The 22,174-nt window shown below is 42.8% G+C and overlaps 1 protein-coding gene across 7 annotated transcripts; it reads right to left on the bottom strand.

Moving 5' to 3' along the window:
• Positions 1 to 80: 80 nt before the first annotated feature.
• On the bottom strand, positions 81 to 22,119 carry LOC149314065 (beta-galactosidase-1-like protein). 7 transcript variants are annotated; one of them, XM_089520451.1, is made up of 17 exons: positions 22,100 to 22,119; positions 18,054 to 18,214; positions 16,548 to 16,720; positions 9,949 to 10,099; positions 7,572 to 7,632; positions 7,047 to 7,141; positions 5,254 to 5,434; positions 5,105 to 5,163; positions 4,662 to 4,783; positions 4,239 to 4,279; positions 3,979 to 4,100; positions 3,180 to 3,254; positions 2,778 to 2,867; positions 2,537 to 2,650; positions 2,232 to 2,363; positions 1,238 to 1,444; positions 81 to 483 (listed from the first exon to the last, which is right to left on the bottom strand). In XM_089520451.1, exons 2-17 carry the CDS (start codon positions 18,105 to 18,107, stop codon positions 184 to 186), a joined length of 1,977 nt encoding a protein of 658 aa, XP_089376577.1. In that variant the 5' UTR covers positions 18,108 to 18,214; positions 22,100 to 22,119; the 3' UTR covers positions 81 to 183. The 7 variants fall into 7 exon arrangements, with proteins under 7 accessions (XP_089376577.1, XP_089376574.1, XP_089376573.1 ...); XM_089520448.1 differs by lacking the exon at positions 22,100 to 22,119 and adding an exon at positions 20,936 to 21,630; XM_089520447.1 differs by lacking the exon at positions 22,100 to 22,119 and adding an exon at positions 20,913 to 21,630.
• Positions 22,120 to 22,174: the final 55 nt, after the last annotated feature.

The raw sequence follows: 22,174 nt of genomic DNA on the forward strand, positions 1-22,174 counted from the left end.
ACCAACCTTCTGTTCGTGTTGAAAAGTACTTTATAGCACCAGGTGTGAATAGTTATGTCTGTCTTCCACATAACTATAGTTGCCTCAAATGGTTCCTGTCTTAAATTACTATTGAGCATAAAGAAACAAATCCTTTATCTGAAGAGTACCCTTTATTAGTTTGACCCCTGTAACATGGCCGCTTCAAGGTAAGGCTTTCTGTTTTCTTTTTGCTGGTGTCACACCTGCAGATTTTAGCAGTGATATAGCTAGACGCAAATTGCTTTTATTTGTGTTTTTGTGGGTAGAAATAAGGGTACCATTGAGAAGAGGCCGGTCAAGGAAGAGGACTCTGGGCTTCTCTGGAGCTTTCTGGAGTTCCAGAACTACAATAGTGTTGACAGATGAACCACTGAGGAGTGAACCTGGCACAAAGAGAGTTTCCTGGGGTCCACGAGCTGGCCAGAACCGACCCAGGTTAAAACCATTAATCCAAATCTGGCCCTGGGTGAAAAACAAACAAACAGTAGAGACTTTACAAGGCAATATTTCTGTTTACTGACTCCATGGAACAGGGAGAGATTACTTATCTGCAGAGTTAAGAACATCTTTTGGGGGGGGAAAGAAAACATCAAAATGTCTTTTCTTGTGTAATGTTAAGTATATCCTCTCAGAAATAGTTCCACTGCTTCTACTGAAAATTATTAGGGAGTTAAATGTTCTTGCACTGCATTCCTGTCCATACTCTTAGAGCAAAATGACTGTTGATTTCTGGTCGTCATAATACAGTTGATAAGGAAAGGGTAAAACTATTTACTTACAAACTTTCTTCTTCAGCCACCTACCATTTATTATCTAATGTCAATGTAGTATAAGAGCTGCAATTCAGGTTGGGCTAACGGGGACACACACACACACACCACACCCTTTCAGAATTACAGAGGAAGGAAATGCTAAAAAATCTGGGGAAGTAGTGTGGCTACCAGGTGAAGATTAGGTTCAGTTTGATGGATTAGCTCATCTGAGAATTGCAGTACAGTGGACCCTTGTTATATGCTGGGGTTTGGTTCCAAGATCCCCCATGTATAACAAAATCCATGTATGCTCAAGTCCCATTAAATATAATGACATAGCAAAATGGTGTCCCTAATAAAAAATGGAACATCAAGGTAAACTTATACTTTTTTGGAACATTTTCAAACCGTGTATGCTTGAATCCGTGTATAAAAAATCCATGTATAAGAAGGGCCGACTGTACCTTGTGCCAATCTGGGAACTTCACAAAGGAGTCCTCAGTGATACCAGGTGCTATGAAGAATCCAGTGTAGAAAGCAGGCCCTGTAGTCCCATTGCTTGCTGGGGCAGTTGGGGGCCATGCATGAGCCACAGCTGTATCAATGTCCAGTGGGTAGATGAGCCAGTCAGTGAGTGTGGTGGAACCCAGGGTGAGATTCTGGATCAGACCCTGGCCAGGGAGGTGAGGTAGAAGAGATCAGTCGGGTGCAACCAGGAGTGAGGGAACTATAGTTCTGTTACAGTTAACATAATTTAAGCCTATAATTGTACTGCAACCAGTCACTATCTATACATATCCAGCCTCTTCCTATTTGCTTTTGAAAAATCATTGCAAGGGTCTAACCTGATTTCTCTTCTTAAAAAGGAAATAATTCTGCATCTTTAGGGAGAGTGGTGCTGTGTATAGCAGTAGCAAGAGCACAATTTTTCTAGATTCCCCTGCTTTAAGTGCCAGGATAATGCTGAAGTGATCCTTTCTGAGCTAGAAAGGAGGGAGACAGAGCTACACATACCTCTCCTCACTGCCCCTGAAGGGTCCCACCGAGGAGTGTGCCATGGGAGGGAAGACCAAAAATATTTGCTTTCACAGGGATCCTGTGCCCCAACCCCCACAAATGTGGAGGGCTGCCTGTATTACATTCCACATTAGGCTGCATTGGAATTAGCAGTGACTAAGGCAGTATCCGAAACCAACATTTCCCAGCTCAACTCATTTTCTTAAGATAGCACAAATCCCAAAGGTCAGAGAAGAACTTTCAATTTTACTGTATTTTAGTCTACTTTTTCTAGCCAGAAAGTAAATAATTCTTAGCTGGTATCTCTTGCTGTCTGATTTTCAATTCTGATACTAAACCTAAGCTCTTTACAAGTAATTCCCAAACCAACATACAATAGTGGAAACATTAGCCTTCACACCCATTCTTAACATCAATAACTGTAAGGCAGTTCAGATATACCTTAAAGTCACTCTCATTGGCTCCAAAGTTGATATGGCCCATGCTCTCCACCAGCACATCTAATGTGTCCCCTATCTCACCAGATATATTCATTCCATTTACTTTGTTCCGTTCTAGTGTCCCTTTATACACCTGATGTGAGAAGGAGAGAAAGGATTAGCAGGTATTTCAGTTAGGAACCCCAGTAGAGACACTGTGTCTTCCCGCAGCCTTTGCCTATCCCAGTAAAAGCCTGGGAATTGTTGCAGTCTCTAGTAAGGCTCAGCCTTCCCGTCCACAAGGAGGGCCTCAACTTTCCACCTTACTCCATTGAGCAGAATGTAGGCAAGATCATGGATTCCATTCTCAGAGGCACTGAGCAAGACTGGCTCCTGGATGTCATGTGGGAGAAGTGTGCGGTAGAGCATGAAGCCATTGGGCTGGAATACAGAATAGAAACCATTTATTCAAAGGAAATCCTAGCAACAACAGAAAAATTCAATTTCCACTGGGTTTTCTCAGCATTTCTAGTGGAAATAGTTACAGACCTTTGCTGACACATCTTACCTGTTTGAGGGACTCAAAGGTGAGTGGGAAGGAGGAAAAGAATGGCAGGGAAGGTGAAAGAAGGCCTAGAACATCCAGCAGGGCCACACGCTACAGAAAGAAAAGATAGTTATTGCACATCCTGTCTTCTAAATACATTTTCTAAAGTGGCTTACATTATAAAATATAGTATCTGAAATTAAGCATACAATCAAGACACAAGTCTCAGTTATAAAATATTTTCTTAAAATTAGACTAAAATGGGAAACTGAGCTCCCAAACCTCCAAACAGATTAATGTCATCACAAAGCAGAACCATTCCCTTTCTGAAGGACTCAACAGGAGGAAGGAGGCAGAGCAAGAAACCTCTTCATGAGCCAAAGACATTAACGTATGAGGAAATGGTTTCCATCTGTGACTCACCTGTGGTAGGGATACATAGCCATATGCAATCTTTGGTGTAGGGGGTGGCATTGGTCCTGCAGGCAACACCTGAAACTGATTGTTTTTTAAAAACAAAAAACAAAACAGATGTTAAGAGGACAGATTGCCCATTGTAGGTGATGAGTGTACCTGAAATGGAGGAGCAGTAAACCAGTAAACACCTTGATCTAACCCACCTCTTGGTACAGTAAACAAATAAAAAGTGGTGCACTTTGTATTGTTCTGACTTAGAGAGTAAAATGACCGGTATCCAAACAATATAAGTCCAGAGTGCAATTGATAATAAACTCCAGTAAATTAAACATATATATGCCCTTCTACTATACCCTCACAAAGCATTCTTCAAGCCAGCAAGAGGAGACTATACAATGTGTGCACAATTTTAAATAGAAGAAGCAGTAGGCAGGCTATAGAAGGGGAAAGCTGTTACAAAGTGGATTGGTTATGACCCCACAACTAGTCTTACACTGTGCTCCCCAATTAACTACCGGAAGCTGTTGACTTAATTTGGTTTCATGATGAGGCCAGGTGACAGCATGAGTACATGTCCTGAACTACTGTATGTTCTATTGTTCCATTCTCAAGAACTAAACAGAACTAAGCTGTAGGTCCTGATCTTTATAAACAGTAAGTTAGGGAACTGAACTCAGTGTAGATCTCAACTCTTAAGCTATATCCTGACCATACACACTTTAATATTACTACAGGTTCAGTGATAAAATAATTAGTTCCAATCTGTATAAGTTTTTGCACTATATTCCACCTAATGGATTTCTACCTTGCTAATGACAGTCCGAATAGCATACAGTTTGTCAGTAGGGTCTCCAGCTTCTGAGAGAGGTGCATCATAATCATAACTAGTAGTGATGGGATTGTAAATGCCATTATTGTAATCAGCACCTGCACAGAAAAGGAAGTGAAAACAAGACAATCTCTTGGACCTCTTGCCACCCCATAAATCTAGGTGCAATTCTCTCAACAAAAGTGAAGCCTCCCTTGTCTCAGCAAAGGCATGAGCCCAAATGAGCCAAAACTCACCACTCCAGTAACCGAAGCTGGTACCACCCTGGAACATATACCTGCAAGAAGGTTAAATATCACAGTAAGAGTCCCCAACATCAAAATAACAAAGCAGGAGAACAAGAAAAATAAACTGTTAAGGAACTGGTGTGTAACAATGGGCATGGACTGATCTCTGACGCAGGGTAATATTTGAAGCTACAGTATGTGCCTTTGTATTCATTCTGCATAAAAATTCTATCAGCTATTCAAACAAATAAAGATAGTATGAGCTGTCTTGTTATAAGCATACAATCCCTAAGGTCAATTTGAGAATTGTAGCAAACACGCTGAGGCAAGGAAGCACATACATTCATCTTCAGTGTAACCCCTGCTTGTTTCAGTCATCTGATTTATTACTTATATCCCACAGCCCCCACTCCCCTATGGTCTCACGGTTACATGTTGACGTTGGCTCCCAGTTCTAGCATCTTCTCTAGGCCATGAGCCACCGCCTCAGCACTTCTTGTGGCATGTGGCTCACCCCAATAATCCAGCCAACCTGTGTAGTATTCAGAATTCACCTAGGAGGAAGGGAGAATTTGGACCTTTATTGAGCAGTAGTAAAACTGTCTTATTCACTATTTCCAGTGAAACATCTGGAGGTTGAGTGAATCAATTTTGCCCTCATCCCTGTCCAGGAATCTCCTTCCACATAATGAAAAACTCACACCTATAATGGCCAGAGCAGTCTGCACACTGGCTACTGTGTATAAAGACCTCAGAACTAGCTACCAAAAGGCAAGGTTGCCCTAGATGACCCTTGGATGTCTAGCATCATTCAGGAAGATGAAACAAGCTCTTTGCAAGCTTGTGGCCTTGGTACCAGTTAAGTAACCACTCACCAATGGTCCTCTTGGCTCATATATTCGCTGCTTCTCAAATGCCTCCGTCACATTTTCATCTGTTAAAAAACAGAAAAGGGCAGAAATCAAAATAAGATTCCTTCCTGGCTCCTGTCAACTCCATCAGAGCTCACCCAACCTTAAACTACCTAATCCAAAGTCCACAGTAGCATAGAGCCCTTGCAGAGTCCCACATTGGAGCTCAGATTCTTTGGTGCCATCAGTGGTGAAGAGCAGAACTTTGTCACCCAAGTGGGCCCGAAAGACACCCACAAGGTGGCGCAGATAGTCATAGTCACAGGCATAGTAGCTCCCATATTCATTCTCCACCTGCCTGGAGAACAGAAAGAATTAAAAAGTGGTGACTCAGAACCCTCACCCACATCCTACTGAAGGATTTTTTTATAAGACTTTCTACAGAGTTAATTTGTTATGCGCTAAGAGCCGGCATGGTGTAGTGGTTTGAGAGTTGACCTATGAGTTTGGAAACCAGGAGTCAAATCTCCACCTGGCCATGGAAACCCACTGATGACTGCGACTAGACAAGTCACATTCTCAGCCTCAAAGGAAGGCAAAGACAAACCCCCATGATAGGTTTGCCTTAGGGTCACCATAAGCTGGAAACGACTTGAAGGCACACAACAATAAGGCACACAACAATAAGAAGTTGTGATGCCCAACCCTTTCTACACCATAGGCTGGACACCCAAATATGTGCAATTCCACTTTTTGTGAAGGAAGCAAACACCCAAGTCCTTTATGTGTTTGAAGGACTTTAGTTTTAACATTGTCCCTTATGTTTGACAGTGAGTCGCAGATATGAAGCAATGATTTAAGCATGTGACTCCTACCTGGTAACCTCAGCACACTCCCCCACCCACACTGGCCTTATTTACACTTCATCAGTGTTCTTGTGCCATTTGTAATAGTATTGCCATGACCAAAGATAGAAAGATAAAGCATGGCTATCCACTTCCATTTCCAAGAAATGAGGTGACTGGGGCATTGAAGCAGTTAAACATGTGACAGTTATTCTAGGAGTGATGACACAGAAATTAAATAGAGTAGCAACACAAAAATCTTTACATGTGAACCTATTTTTAGCCCTGCAACCTCAATGAAACCAACATCCTGATCGATACACTTTACTCAGTTACTCAAGTAACACACAGACTCCTCATAGTAACAGAAACATTGAGAGGTTCAGGATGTGACTGGGGAAGACACAAACTAAACCTTTTCCTTCAGCACTTGACCCATAGGAAGTGAGATGCCTGGAGCAATTGCACCCATTGAACCATTTACAATCCAGCCCATGTCAATTTAACTACCACTTTATTGTTTTTTGTGGTTTTCCGGGCTGTGAGGCCGTGTTCTAGAAGCAACTGCTGGTGAAACGTCAGGAATAAACTCTTCTAGAACACGGCCTCATAGCCTGAAAAACCGACAAAAAACTATGGATGCCGTCCGTGAAAGCCTTCGACTTCACATACCACTGTATTGCCACTACATCCACTCTAGGGAAAGCAGAGGCCACTCGAGACACTATATCACTTAAATGCTAGCTGCTCAGCTAGTGGCAATGAAATGCTACCTTGGTTGAGTCATCCCATTCATATAAAGTCTTGGTGGTGGCAACATAGGGATCTTGGTACTGAAAATGCAAGAGGGCAGCCACTCTCTGCTTTGCTCAGCTGGATACTGTATGCCTATGTAACCCAGCACTTTTCTAGTTCGCTGCTTGGCCTGGTACAAGCTTCATGTCAGGAACACCCTATAGTGTACAGTTCCAACTCCTTTCAGGCCCAGACAGTGTAGCAAATAATCATGGATCATGCAGTCAGAGCCGAACAGTATCTAGAGGCCATAGGCTGCCTTACCCTGCTTTAGAGGCGTAGCTAGGGACAATATGATGTGTAAAATCAGTCTATGCTGGACGCACCTGGACACTGATGATGTTCCCTCCATGGATGTAGAGATGGGGCTTGATCCTAGGTAGCAGTATACTCAACCATTTGTCCACAGCTTGCAGGAAATCTGAGAGCAGAAACCAAGTAACTTAGCAAAAAACTTGGGCTACTCTGCAGTTTAAAAAAATGGTAAGTCAAGAGTTGGAGACTGATACAGTGTACAGAGAAGAGATCTGAAAGGAACTTTGGACAAGTATACAATACTCATAGAGCATTATGTCTATAGAAAAGATGTGAAAATAGGAAAGTCCAGATGAGCAGCCTTTTAAAAGCTTGGTATCAACAAAGCAAAACTGTTTGTACAGCTACCAACCACACAGGACAGGAATGAAGATTATGAGCGGGAGTGCAACTAACGCCATCCCCATTATGCTGGTGGAGCTGATGGGAGTTCTGGAGTTCCAAAATTTCTGAAGGGCCAGTTTTCCCACTCCAATGTCTAGGAAGCTGGAATTGAGATCCAAGGGACCAATCATCTCTGAGATGTTCCATCTTACCTGGATCAGATGTTCGCAGGGCAATATTTGGCTTTGACAATAGCCAGGATGGAAGGCCACCCTAGGAAAGAAGAACAACTAAGAAACCAATTTTGCAAATAGCATTCTGAGTATATATATGGCAGTGAATAAGAAATGGTAGAACTGGTCTGAAGGCAAAAGTAGGTTTGAAATTATGTGGGTAATTCCTGAAGCATTGAAACAAATGGCAGAATCCACAAAGAACATGTAAAATAATTCTGTGCACAGGCCTAACAGATTGGAGACTGATTCAGGAGTCAGAGCCCAACAGCTCTGACTTGTTCAGTTGGATCTCATCCCAATTTGCTCTGGATCAGTCCAGAACATGAATCTAAATCAAGATTTAGGAATCCAAACTGGGGGCCTCTCCCACTAGAAAAATAAAAATAGCTAAAAAATATTTTTATACATTTGCACACATGCAAAAGGATCTTGTGGCACCTTTCAGAGAGATGGAATGACCATATACCTGATGAAGTAGACCCTGTCTAAGAAAACAGGCTACAAACTTATTTCTCTCAATTCTCTTAAAGATGCTACAAGATCCCTTTGCATACTGATACAGACTAACACAGCTATGTCTTTGAATACATCTGCATAACATTTGATACATGGGACTCTCTAAAGATGGAATTAAACCTCCCTGATTTCAGATATGTAAAAAAAAAACTTGTTCATAAAAGCTGCTGTGTACTGTTCAGTCTTGGCAATTTGTTCCACATTTTATTCTGGTATTGCTCTTCTAGGGCATCAGTATGATATATCTGTTTATGCTGCATCTAATCTCCATGAACCCCCTTGAGGCATGTGGTGATCTGTGCTGGCATTAAAAATGTCTGTCTTGTAACTTCATACTCTACCCATCTCTTTCAGAGTTGCCTGTCTAAATCTTTTGCAGGGGAGCAAGGAACAGACAGACTGAGAATTGCTGCTGCCACCATCCTTTTTTCCGTCCTATAAATCTGTTCTTACTGCCTTTCTTTTCTTCTACCTCTGTCTCAAGAGGACCACTTGATGCTGTTTCTTAAGGTGTTTAGCAGGCTGCTGGTGCTGTGTTGTTTACCCATGGCCATTTGCTATCCACAATGACATCGTACAATAATCCTGGGACTCCCTCCTACCTCAAAATTGTTCCAGCCAATGCTTTGCCTTTTCTGTAGTGACTCAAGCTGCCTGTTTTCAAACACTAAAATAAAAACAACTACTAGAGATAATGGGGCCAGGGAGAATAGGTTTTGCTATCTAAAACAAACAACAGAACAAAAGGAAATTAAAGAAAGACTAAGCAAGACCAACAACTCTCCACCTCTCACAACAGGTCTTTCACAATCTGCTACTTACTAACACAAAATGGGGGGGGGGGGGGGGGAACCCAGAGGAGGAGATTGACTTTACAACTTCAATGCCAGCACATAATGCCTCCCCATAAGCCAGTGGTTCACAACCTTCCTAATGCCGCGACCCTTTAATACAGTTCCTCATGTTGTGGTGACCAGGGATGTAGCCGGGGGGGGGGGGTTCGTGGGGTCTGAACCCCCCTTCCATTAGATACAATGAATGGCACCCGCTGCTGCGCCGCCACACCCAAGCCCCATTATAATGGTGGCACTTAGTCTGGATCCCCCCCTTCCCAAAATTCTGGCTACGTCCCTGTGGTGACCCCCAACCATAAAATTATTTTCATTGCTACTTCATAACTGTAATTTTGCTACAGTTTTCCTTTTTAAAAAAGTTTTATTAAATTTTAAAATTTTTGTAATTTTGCTAATGTTTTTCGATGATCTTAGGCGACCTCTGTGAAACCCCCCCAAGGGGTTGTGAACCGCTGCCATAAGCTGTCTAATTGGAGTGTTCGTGAAATCCATGCCTCTGAGTGTACCTTAAAGCTATCAGTGAGCACATCTTAGCTCTCCTCTTGCTCCACCCCGTTACACTTCAGCATCTTCCTTATATGGCCATGTTGAAGATATAATACCTCATTTTAATCCATTCATTTGTGAGGTTCAGATCTATGGATCAGCTTTAAGTGCTTTGGACAATTCCACTTTGGAAATGAATTTGCCCAACCCAAAATAACAAAGTAGTATAATTAGCTTTGTTATGTCGGATTAAGATTATGTGGTTGTAAAACACTGTACACAGTAAGAGAGTATAAAATTAAAAAACCCCAAAGAGGAAAAGAGATGAGAAGGAGAGGAGGACAACCAAAGAAAGTTTAACAAAATCCCTGTGTAGTAAAGGATGAAATGTTCAACAACATATTTACAAAAGAGGAACAACCATTTGTGAGAGGGATGAATAATTTAGATGCTGAACATGAGTCACAACCCATTTGAATCTTTTGTATAGCCCTTACCATCTCCCATTCAGCACAGATGTAGGGGCCAGGTCGCAAAATCACTAAGAGGCCAAAATGGGCAACCAGATCCAGGAATCCCTCTATGTCTCTATCACCAGAAAAATTGTAGACACCAGGCAATGGCTCATGGTAGTTCCAGGGTATATAGCTAAGGGAGTGAAAGTACACATTTCAGCCTGGAATAGAAGCCTGGGACAACATACATTATTTTAGATTGTTTAATGTGTTATTGTAAAAATGGTGACAATACATAATTTTATTCCTTTGTTTTTAGCTAATTTTGTTTTGTTTGTGAGCCACCTTGGGTCTCACACTAGGAAAAAAAGGGACATTGGCTCTTACCTGTGATATGTCCATTTCCAGTAGATATGAGCCCCACATCCTGTAGTTTGGGTTATGCTCCTCCCACTCATTCCAGATAGGCAGGAAGTAAAGAGAGACACCTTCTGGTGACCCCATGTGGGTGGAGCTAACCCTAGAAGGTCAGTCGTACAACAGCCGAATGCTCCAGAAAAAATATAAACAATTTATTTGCATATCAAACTATATAGAATTGGACGGTGACAGAGCCAGTCAGTGAGCAATCTGGCTGGCTCCCCATAGGGAAGAACTATGTGGATATGAACCATCCCTACGCCAACACCCCTGAGGGTGGGCCAGGATGTGGGGCTCTTATCTACTGGAAATGGACATATCACAGGTAAGAGCCAAGGTCCTATTTCCCAGTAGATAAGACCCCCACATCCGGTAGTTTGGGATTTACCAAAGCCGATCTAAACAGGGTGGGCAGTGTTGGCCCTTCAGTGACATAGGTTTGAGCACCTGCTGCAAGACCCTGCTGTCAACAGCAGCCTCAGCCAAGCCAAGCTGTCAAGCTAGTGATGTCTAACAAGTGTGTATGGTGGCTTGTAAGTGGCCACCCTGTTGGTCTTTGCTATAGGACCTATGATGGTTAGAGGTGCTCATGCACCTGTAGTCTTTGGCATGGGTGACTTGGTTTCTGGTGATAATCTCTCAAGGATTTATGGCAGCTAGTAATGCCGGGCCTGGCCCACCTGCTATGCATGGAAACTGATGCCTTCTTGCCCATAGAACAGGGCTAAAAGGAAACAAAGTGGGGTGTCAGAGGAACGAAAGCGGTTTCTCTTCTATGGGTGGCTTGGTCTCCAGCATGGTGTATGTTTTAAATTCTTTCCAATGTCTGGGAGAATGAAGGAGAAGGTGGGGGGTAGGAGGTTAGAGCTCACCCTAAGGGTGGTGTCTTGGTCTGGCTGAATTGTCATGGAGTCAGTTGTAAAAACATTGAGCTGGTAGTGTGATAGCAGGACCCCAGGCTCAGACCCCCAATGTGCCAAAGGGGCAGAATCAGGAGGGGCCCCAACCAGGCAAATGGTTTAGAGAAAATCTCCCTTAGGAACTAAGACAGTCAGCACCCTCAGGACCATGTATAAATCCCAGAAAAGAAATGGTGTTGTGTAGGCAAGGCAAGCAACAAGTCACCTTAGGAGTCTCTGACCATGGAGATAGGATGCCATCCCATCCTGGCCCCTTGGCTGTGTCACAACAGTGATGTTATAAATGAAGTCTGTTTATGACTGTGGTGGCCTAAGGCCCCAGCCCATGTCCTCCTGGAAGAATTTCAATAAGGAGAAGACTGAGGGTTTCAGGGAGTCCTGAAGGACCTCCATGCTAACTAATGTGTTATAGAACAGTGTTTCCCAGGCTATCTGGTCTGAGGAAATAGCAATTGTTTATATTGTTTTATGGGAGTCTAAGAGGAGTAGCAGGTCTGGCAAGGGACTGCCATTTCAACTAGCATTGGTATAGAGAGATGGAGAGGGATCAGGCTCACCCTGAGACTGGCAAGAATGTCAGGCATGGGTGCCCTTTGTTCCATGGCCCAATCGTATTTCCCACTTAGTAGTCAGTCTAGGGAAAAACAAGCTAGTGAACCCAATGGGGAGAAGAAGGATTGCTAGTTAAACATCCAGGGTTTTAATATGTCTAAAATGTGGATTATGGTGGATTATGTGATCAATCAGAATGGAACCTGATCCAATCTGGACCTATGCCAGTTTACACTCTATCACTGATCACCTTGTCAACTGGTTATAGCAATGAAGGTGATATTAAGGTGATTTAACTTGTAGCAATGAAGACTTGCCACTCTGAAAGACGAATGTTAATGTCTGACCACCAACTAATATTTCAGAACAATGTGCAGTTCTTTACTGGAGCATCTGTGCACCTGTGTAAAATAAAACTAATTCCATGGTTAGGCAAGAGAGACACTGGATTAACCTTGATCTCGCAGACATTGGTGAATCCATGCAGAAGTGTGGATGCACTCTTTGTTATCAGGGCCTGTTATCAGAATTAAGTCTGATTTCATCTGAGGAAGAACTTGTCTAGACTTTAAAAAATCATCCAACTCTATGTAGAAGACTATCATCAGTCTATAGGAAGGCTGAGGGGTCTCCCGGCTGAATGAACTGCTGATTATGGAGTCATGAAATGGTAACAGAGGACTTGGCTAGGATAATACTCTGCTATCCAGTTTCGAGGGGAGAAATTTCCCCACAAAAAGATCTGGCAAAGAAAAACAAACTTCAATTTTAAATAATACAGTGGGCCCTCAGTATCCACTGGAGATTGGTTATCGGACCTAGCATGAATACCAAATCCATGGAAGCTCACGTCCCGTAAAATATAATGGCACAGTAAAATGGAGTCCATTATATAAAATAGTAAAATCAAGGTTTGATATATATATGTGTGTGTGTGTGTGTGTGTCTGACATATATTTACAAGCTGTGGGTATACAGAGGGCTGGCTGTAACTCCCTATATGCTACATGGTATATTAGATCTCAGCATGTGTGCTAGCAGAAAACAAGGCTAGCAGAAAACCAAGCAAGTCCATTTTTCCAACCTCAGAAGAAGGTGGTTTTCTGTGAACCAGACTTTGCCATTAAAACCTAGTCTGGGAAAGACACCCACCCACAAAGTGGCTAACCTTATAACAATAGTATACAAAGGCATCTTGTATCACCTTGAGACCAATTAAAGGAAAGAGATTGGCAGCATGAACCTTCATGGCCTTGAGCCCAATTTAGCATATGCGTGACAGACCTTGTCACAATAGGTCTACCAAGCCAGGGACCAGTTGTATGGCAAGCCCATCAGCTGGCTTTCTTAGTTAAAATGTAACTATTTAGACTAGTCAACAGGTAATTGTGTTCTTCTTTTGTGGCAGATCCCCTCAGGGCTCTATAGGATGTCTGTATGGGATTTGAAGCAACCCCTTAGCAGAAAAAACAGTTTTTATTGTTTTAAAACACTCATGGGGGAAGGGGGGGTTTCTCCTGGGATGGAGAGGAGGCTGTTTGTCTGTTTTTGATTAAGAATTTTTCTTAACCCCCTGTATTAGTGAGAACCATCTCATAGAAGAAACTGTATTTTTGTTTTGTTTTGTTTTTCCCCTTTAACGGACATCTCTCCTATGAAAGAAGGGAAGGAGAGGGGAGCCACCTCTCCTGAGGCTAGTTGACTGAGGTTCCCTGTGTTTTATAACAGGGACTTGGACACCCTTTTGCCCCTAAAAGTGGAGTTTGGTTGGTCACATGAATCCAATATATCTATCACCCCATATGAGATGATTTTCTCCAAGATCCTCAATGCGTGTAAGCATTAGCGATCTGCTGAGTGACCAAAGGAAGGAAGTATCTTTCTCCTTGCTTGAGTCACCCTGTTTACTAGACATTAAATGAATCTGTATTGTAAAGCTTATGCTCTTACTGAGAAGTGCTAAGGCTGACACCAGTTTGCACAAGGGAGGTAGAACCATGTGCTCATCTTATGTCTTAGGCTGTTCCAGCTAAGGCAAAGAGGCTCTGGCCCTAATGGAGGCAGGGATGGAGGCCCATGAGGAGAGAAGAAAAGTCATCATGTGGCTTTTATGGCTAGCCCCCTCCTTTGTTGAATCTGTTTCCAGGCATGTCCTCTGCCCTGGTAAAAAGGAGAGGGGGTTGAGCAGAAACAGCACAACTCAAACCTCATGGGCTAACAGCAATAAAATGAACACCAGAAAAAATTAACCAGTATCTCTTGTAAATCTGAGCTCCCAGACCTGTTGGGGGCTCTCCCCTCCTTTATTTGCCCCATCAAGGGAGACTGCCTGGGCAGCAGCTTCTTCCAGGCAGTGTGGAAACTGCTCTTAAGTTAGCAGTGACTGAAGACAATTCCTAATCATGGGTAGATAGCTGCATATGGCCTGTAGTGTAGCCCTGATATTCACAGGACTTTTTTTTTTAATTATGTTTGAAACAGCCTCAACTTCAAGCTGGGGTTTAGAAGCTTAGCCCTTTCAATCTAACACAGGCTTTATAGTAACCTGGCTGCATTATAGAAGCTGGCTTGGTCTTCAACTCCCTTCCCACTTGCATAGGTAGATGGGAAGGACAGAGGGGGCTGCTGTGGGACATGGCTCCCCATTTATCCGAGGTATGTCTGGATCCTGAGAAAGGATCATCTTTGATGGAAAGGAGAGGCCAAGGGCCCCAACTACTCTCCTCAAGAGTGCCACAGTTTGGGCAGACTGACACAATTGGGGATGAAGGGAGGTCTCTTCCCATCCTTTCTACAAGTGTTTCCCCCCCCCCCCCTTATTTTTGAGGAGGGAATGCAGGAGAATTTGTATCCATGTGCTCTCTCAGAAAATCCTAGAATCCTAGAATTTTAGAGTTGGAAGAGACCCCAAGGGCCATCCAGTCAAACCCCATTATGCCATGCAGGAACTCTCAATCAAGCATATCCAACAGATGGCCCTCCAGCCTCTGTTTAGAAGTGGGTGGCAGAGGCCATGCTCCCTCTAGTGAGGGCATGAAACCATTTTGTGCTTTTTTGTGGGATGCTCTGTGGCAGCCAAAAAAACAACAACACCATTTTAGAGTTGGAAGCTTCAGCTCCTGCTGAGCCAAGTCTAGCTTCTTTTACAGCCATGCAGCTGTACTATATAGAAGAGGAGTCCTCTACCTCCTTACACACCATCTCATTATAAGAATTCAAAGGGAATGTGCAGGAGCCCTGGCGACACCACCATGTGTTTTTCAGGCTGCAACAGGATCTCCCACACCTGTTGGGATCCTGGATGCCATTGGGGCCAGAGATGGGAAGAAAGGGGGAGACTAAGAGCTTATCCCCCCATCTGACCTCCTGGCAGAGTCCCAAACCTTATGCTAAGCATAGTGCCTGCAATGGCAGAGGCCTCCTAACAATGCCTGCCCTGAATGAGGGCATTAGATCTGGCAAAGATTCATTGGTGGCTAGTGCGAGAGGGGCCCTGGTATTCACCCCTTCTCCTGTGTTTTCTTGCTGGTTTGCCTCTCTGCCCTTGGCCCTGTTTCAGGCTGGGCAGAGGTGCTGTAGAGAAAACTCTTTGCCATGGCATTTTGGCTGGCCTGTCCTCTGAACCCTGGCCCTAAATGGGCTGGGCAGAGATAATGAGAAGGGAAGTTTCCATAACTTCTGGCCAGTTTCCTCAATGATCCCTGGCCCTAAACGGGCTGGGCAGAGGTGATGTGGAGAAACAGAGACATTGAGGGGATACCCCTCACCATCTGTTCCCACGGCTCCCATGTGGTGCAAAGCTGTTTGCAGAAATCTCCTGTGCTCCCACCACAAAAGGGGGCAGCTTTGGAGGAGAGGGAGAGTCATAGGCAAAGCCAAGACCTTTCTGCAATCCTGGGAGCCCTTGGCATATTAAATCTTTCTTCCTGCTTCCAAGGCAAAAAGAGAAACGAAGAGAAGAAAAGGACTAGAGTGGCTGTAGTGAAGAAGTTGCAGAGCAACAGCAAACACATCCTACTGGAGTGATAGGCAGGACAAGACTGGTCTTCTAGGGTTTGCTGCACCCATGTGGGGTCACCAGGTCTCTCTCTTTTACTTCCTGCCTATTGGAGTGAGTGGGAGGAGCATAACCCAAACTACAGAATGTGGGGGTCTTATCTACTGGGAAAAGGTGGCATATAAATGCAATAAATAAAAAATAAATAAATAACAGAGAATACTCTTTGAGAGGTTTGTGTGGATACACAAGGCAGCAGTCTGTTTTATCTGTGGTCCATTCCTTAACACAATCTGTATGATGTCTTTGTGGTTTGTCTACATACTCTCATTCCTCATTCTCAGACCAATATGTCAAAACATCCAGATATAATTGGGGCAGCGTGGTACAGAAACAATATATTTGTCTCCCCAGCTTTTACATGTGGGTCAAAACCAGAAATTTTTCCAGTCATCAATGAAAGGGAGACAGTAAAAAGCAGAATGTTTTTTGGTAGTGGCCAGACCTATGTAGGTCCTGTATCCTGTTCAATTTGATTAGCTGTTCCAGGGTGCTCTACATCTTGGTGAGGACATGTGATACAGACAAAGGCTTCCATTACTTTAGCCAGAGAACCATTCTTGCTCATCATGAGCAGCTGGGCTGAAAAGCCTGGCTAGTTTAATGTGTGAGCCCAACAGTAGAAGTCTGGAGCACATATGGACAGCCTCTAATGTCCCAACACAGCCTCACTTACACTTCTAATTACTTACATCTGCACAGCATTGAGACCACTCATGTACATCTTGAGAAGCCGATCCTTCCAATAGGCAGGTGGGATACGGAAGTAATGGATACTGCCTGAGATATAGCGAAATTTAACACCATCCTTGAGGAAGCTGTTATCTGTGTAATCAATGCTGAAAGAATGGCTTGCTGATGTGGCCTGGCATCCAGGATGAGAGTGGAAAAAGACAACATGGTTATTTTTATGCAGAAATGCAACATTGCCACATCTCTAGCTGGGAGGACTAGATAGGCAGAGTCATCTCCTGCCCTACTGTGATATGTGATAGGAGATAGTTATGGATGTCACCTTTCACAGAATCTGGATAGCAAGGTTAATATTTGATTTTTCACAGAGGTGTCTCTGTAATGAGGCGGCTTTGCCCAGAGCCTTCAGGATTCATGGCACATCTAGCACATATATAATACAATGTGCCAATATTTTTGTACCGAAAACATGAATTCACCAAGTGCAACCCAGAAAACATGTATGTGTTATGTAACAAATCTTAAAAGTGTATGCACATACTCATGTTCTCCTGTCCCTCTCCAAACCCTGCAAGTCTAAATCTAACATTCCAGCCAGTATTTGTTCCTTGGGTTCAAGTGTAATTGCACCCCCACAAAGATCTGTTTTGAACTTTTTAAAAGGTGGTATATAAATAAAATTTAATATTATATTATTATTATCCAAGACATGTTCTATATATTCCTGAATTATTCATCTAGGATTCATTTGTTGAAGCATATTCTGAGGGCACCCACATTTCTGGCCCCAGTGCTGTGTTTTTACCCTCTATCAAAATTTACATATGTTCATATGTGTACACACACAATTTTCTCATCCTGTCCCAAAACTGTTTATGTTATAGATGCTCTTTATTGCTGCCTAATCTATTAGTACCCTTAACATCTGAACACATGGCTATTCTGCTTTTAGGATGAAAGAACAACTGCTACTTTAGTTTGATGTTGTGTGCCTTCAAATAGTTTCCAACTTATGGCAACTTGATCACAGAGTTTTCTTGTCAAGATTTGTTTTAGCGGGATGGGTGGATGGGTCGCCTTTGCTTCCCTCCGAGGCTGTGTGTGATTTGCCTAAGGTCCCCTAGTAGGTTTCCATGGATGTGTGGGGACTCGAACCCTGGTCTCCAGGGTTGTAGCTCTATACTGAAACCATCACACTGGCTCTCTACTATTTTAGAAGCTGCCAGAAATTTCAATAAGCAGTATGAATAAACTCCATCCTGGGGAACTTTCATATAATTACACCATTTAGGAACCCAGTTCTGTGACAGGACAGTAATCCCAATGACAACAGGCAGAATTACACAAGTGAAAGAAGGGGGAGTGGTAGAAGGAGCCAACAAAAAGTTTGGTTTAGGTTTAACTGTAAACAGAGTGGACGAGAAGAGGGGAAGGCCATCAAAAGTAAGAGAATCCCTAACTTTCTCAGCAGAGAGTGCCCTCCCACTCTCCTTCCTCTTCCTTACCTGGAACTGTAGATCCCTCAACAACAACACCAGAATATACAGCTTCAGCCCCATTTCTTTGGTTGTAACTTCAGCTTGGACCAAAAGAAGTTGCTGGAATTAATCACATGACCAGCTAGTGGGCTGGTCCTGGTGCTTCCTCTGAGGTTTGGGGGTGGTCACTGTGAGGGGAAGTAAGGATATATATGAGTTCACTGAAAAAGGAGGCAGTCACAGTAAATCAGAGAAAGCAGCCATAGGCAACCAGCTCTTTCTGGAACCAGAAAGGAAAAAATAAAAAATAATCAACACAGAGAAAATGCTACTGAGTGTTTTTCTGTACTCTGAAGTATCAGAAATGAACACTTCCTCAGTCAAATAATCAGCGAGATGACAATAATCTTGTGGGAAGAGGCAGCAAGAGAGCAGAGCAGAATTGTCTTTGTACTGCAAAGCTGTTCACCGCTGAATCAGGAACAATAAATTTTAAAATTTGGCACAGAGAGCTCAGGAGTGTGGCTTTACTAAACAGAACAGGCTCATTAATCTAAGTCAAATTCTTTAAGGTTTTTCATTGTCCCTTATTCTAAGCAATGCTAGGGCGCTTTCCAGAGGGCTGCAATGAAAGGGACAAAATTCAGTGATTAAATAAGGTTCAAATGGGATAGGGCCTGACATACCCATTTAATCAAGAGAAGTGAAAGGATCAGTTATAACATCAAGTCTGCTCTCCCTTAAATGCTCAAGAGGATATGTATGCTATCACATTGCATTCAACCAAATAATCCCTTTTTTTTGGTTGGAAGACTTCAACTGATGGAAAATTTACCCTCTTCTCTCCTACCAGGAGTTTTTCCCCAATTATTAATCTGGGCTGTCTGGTAAATCCTGGAAACTCACTTCTAATATTGATGTTTCTAATGTTGATTTCCAGTTGTTCAGTTAAATTGCATTTTGACATTCAATGTGCCACAACTAATCAATGCTTATTTGTTCACCCTGAGAGATGGTGGAAGATTGTACTCTTTTAATTTACTGTATATTCTACATGAAGCTGATTTATATTGGATCTCAGCCTTTGAATCTTCTACTCTCATTAGCAGCATTGCTCTGTGACTACAGACAGGTTCTAATTCTTGAAAATCCTTTTAACAAGAGCCTAGGAACTAAACCTGGGAGCTTAATAGAAGCAAAAGCTGCGTCACTGAATGGATCCTGTACAAATCTCAAGTAATTGTTTATGTCAGGATTTTTGTAAATCCACCTTTTAAGACATATTCTTTAAAAGGAAGGTGACACACATCAAAATATAAAAAAGACACATCACAAATAAATAAGCTAGATCTCATGATAGGAAAAAGGTGGCATATAAGTAGATAAAAAAGTTTTAAATTGAGTTCTAGTACAAAAAAAATGTAAAATACATTTTCAAATTAATGCATAAGCCCGCCAGTTAATTGACAACCAATTCTATGCAAGCTATGTCCATATTATTACAGGATTAAAACGTTTGGAAAATGTGACCCTCAAGTAGATATTTTTTGACTGGATATAGTTTTATTTAAATATTTATAATTAAGCATTTGTTGTTCTACATTCACCCTGTACAATTGTTACAGTTTATCTGTTTAATTTTATGTATTAATTCTGTTCGTTTGCCTTTGAAAATTTCATACATTTTAATGGTTTGTTTTGTTTATATCCAACTTACAGCAACTTATCTGTGGCCTTGTATAGTCACTGTGCCCATACAGCAACAGGAACCTTTTGCATAGGTCTGTAAAAGGTGCCCATGCCAGGACCACACCATCATTGACATCACCACATTCTGTGCCATCTCACAATGGTATTAAATGTTCTGCACAGTATAGATCTCACCAGAACCAGTATATGGTGTTATTAATGAGAAACAGATCAAATTCCAGGTTCTAGAAATATCACTTTAAATTTTATTCTCAGCACAGAGGGGTTGGGGTGTTACTTGGTCAGCATTTTAATTTTTTCACCCTTCTCATACTCATATTTGAAAGGGGAGTGGGGGAGTCATTAGCATGTGCAGAAATTGGCCTCCACATTTGTGGCTTTGATTATTCATGGATTGGATATGGTCTCACTAGGAATTGTCCTCCGGCATGACTCTGTTGTCACCTTCTGCTAAATGTCATGCTGGAGAACCTAGACATTGCTAGAGAGAACACTTCTCTAGGCATTTGTAGGTCTTCCAGTGCAATTTCATGGTCAACATCTGGCAGATCTTGACCATAGAGTCACCCTGGAGGACCTAGCGATTCCTAGAGAAGAATTTTCTCAGGTAAAAAGAACAGTGTTTTTTTATTTGTGGTTTCCCCACTTTCATGGGGGCCCTGTGCCCCTAACCCCAGAGAATGTGGAAGGCTCACTGTATTAATCTTCTCAGTCTCTTTAACAGTAGCCAATTACTTTTTTCTTTTCTTTGGTGATTCCTGTGCTGGGGTTTATGATAGGTGAAACCTACCTTCAACCACTGACATAGCCCACAAAGTAAATGGATGGCATTAGGTTAACCATGCAAGGGTTGTGTGGGAATAAAATGCAAAGTGCAGAGGGAACATATGCATGTTGAGGTGACTGATAGAAGGCTAGGATTTTAATTGTTCTAAAAATACAGTATAATTTTGAGAGTGCAGCAATATTTGGTTTTCTATACAATCCCATCTGATCATGGAAGCTAAGCAAGGTCATCCCTATTTAGTACTTGGATGGGATACCACCAGTCAATATTAGGCATCGTAGAGGAAGGAACCGGCAAAACCACCTCTGAGGATTCCCTCCCAAGAAAACCCATGGGGTTGCCATATATCAACATACAACTCAAAGACACACCAATTAACCTCACATCACCTTCCGAAATATGGGTGACCCACCACCAGTGGTTCTCAAATTGTAGTTCTCCTGGTGTTTTGGACTTCAGCTCCCAGAATTCCTGATCATTGGGCAGACTGGCTGGGGCTTCTGGTTGTTGAAGGCCAAAATACCTGGAGAATCAAAGTTTGGGAATCACTGCAGCAAGGCACCAGAGCCTCTGTGGCTGAGGCTACACCCTGAAGTGTGTTTACTTTGAACTGAGCCCTACTGATGTGATAACAGACTTCTGGATAAAAAATGCATGGAGCCCAGGGTGACCAGACGTCCTCTTTTTCCAGGACGTGTCCTACTACATTTCAGCCTTCTGTCCAGGAGGAATTCCAAAATGTCCTCCATTTTGGGCATGACCAAGAAACATGAATCTATATTTCTGTGAATGTTTTCAGCTTTTAGTTGGTCATGTCCTACATTTTTCTTGAATAGCCTACATTTTGCAGTGCCTTGTCCTCCTTTATGGTTAGGACACATCTGGTCACCCTGATGAAGCCAGCATGAGCAAACCATCTCACACCAGTGTGTTTGGAAACTGAGCCCCACTGATGTGTTAACTTCTGTATAAAAAAATGCAGAGCCATAATGAGCTAACCACAGGGTGACCAGATGTCCTCCTTTTCCAGGACATGTCCTACATTTAAGCTTTCTGTCCAGGAGGAATTTCAACATAGCCTCTATTTTGAGCATGGCTAAGAAGCGTGGATTTACATTTATAGGTATGTTTTTAGTTTTCTTGAATGGCCTACATGTTGCTGTGCCTTGTCCTCCTTTGTGGTGAGGACATCTGGCCACCACAAAATGTAGGACCTTCAAGGAAGATCTAGGACTTCTTAGTCCTGCCCAAAATGGAGGACATTGGGGAACTCCTTTTGGACAGAAGGCTGAAATGTAGGCAAGGTGACCAGATGTGTCATAACCACAAAGGAGGGCAAGGCACCACGAAAATGTAGGACCTTCAAGGAAAAAAATGGAGGACGTGACCAAATAAAAAAGCTAATCTAAATGCAAATGCAAATGCTTCTTGACCATGCTCCAAATGGATGACATTTGGGAACTCCTCCTGGACAGAAGGATGGAATGTAGGACATGTCCTGGAGCAAAAGGAGGACAGCCAACGCTGCCATGCTGGTCCTCCATTCCCACCCCACCATGACTCCCCTCTTTCCTACTAGTCCTTTCTTTCCCCGCTACGCTTCCCTCTATTTGGGCCTACACTCTCAAGAACGGTTGCTAGGCAACCTCTG

The sequence above is a fragment of the Sceloporus occidentalis genome, unplaced genomic scaffold (assembly GCF_023333645.1).
Source record: "Sceloporus occidentalis isolate IW3139 unplaced genomic scaffold, rSceOcc1.0.p SCAF_4, whole genome shotgun sequence".
NCBI classification, from domain to species: Eukaryota; Metazoa; Chordata; class Lepidosauria; order Squamata; family Phrynosomatidae; genus Sceloporus; species Sceloporus occidentalis.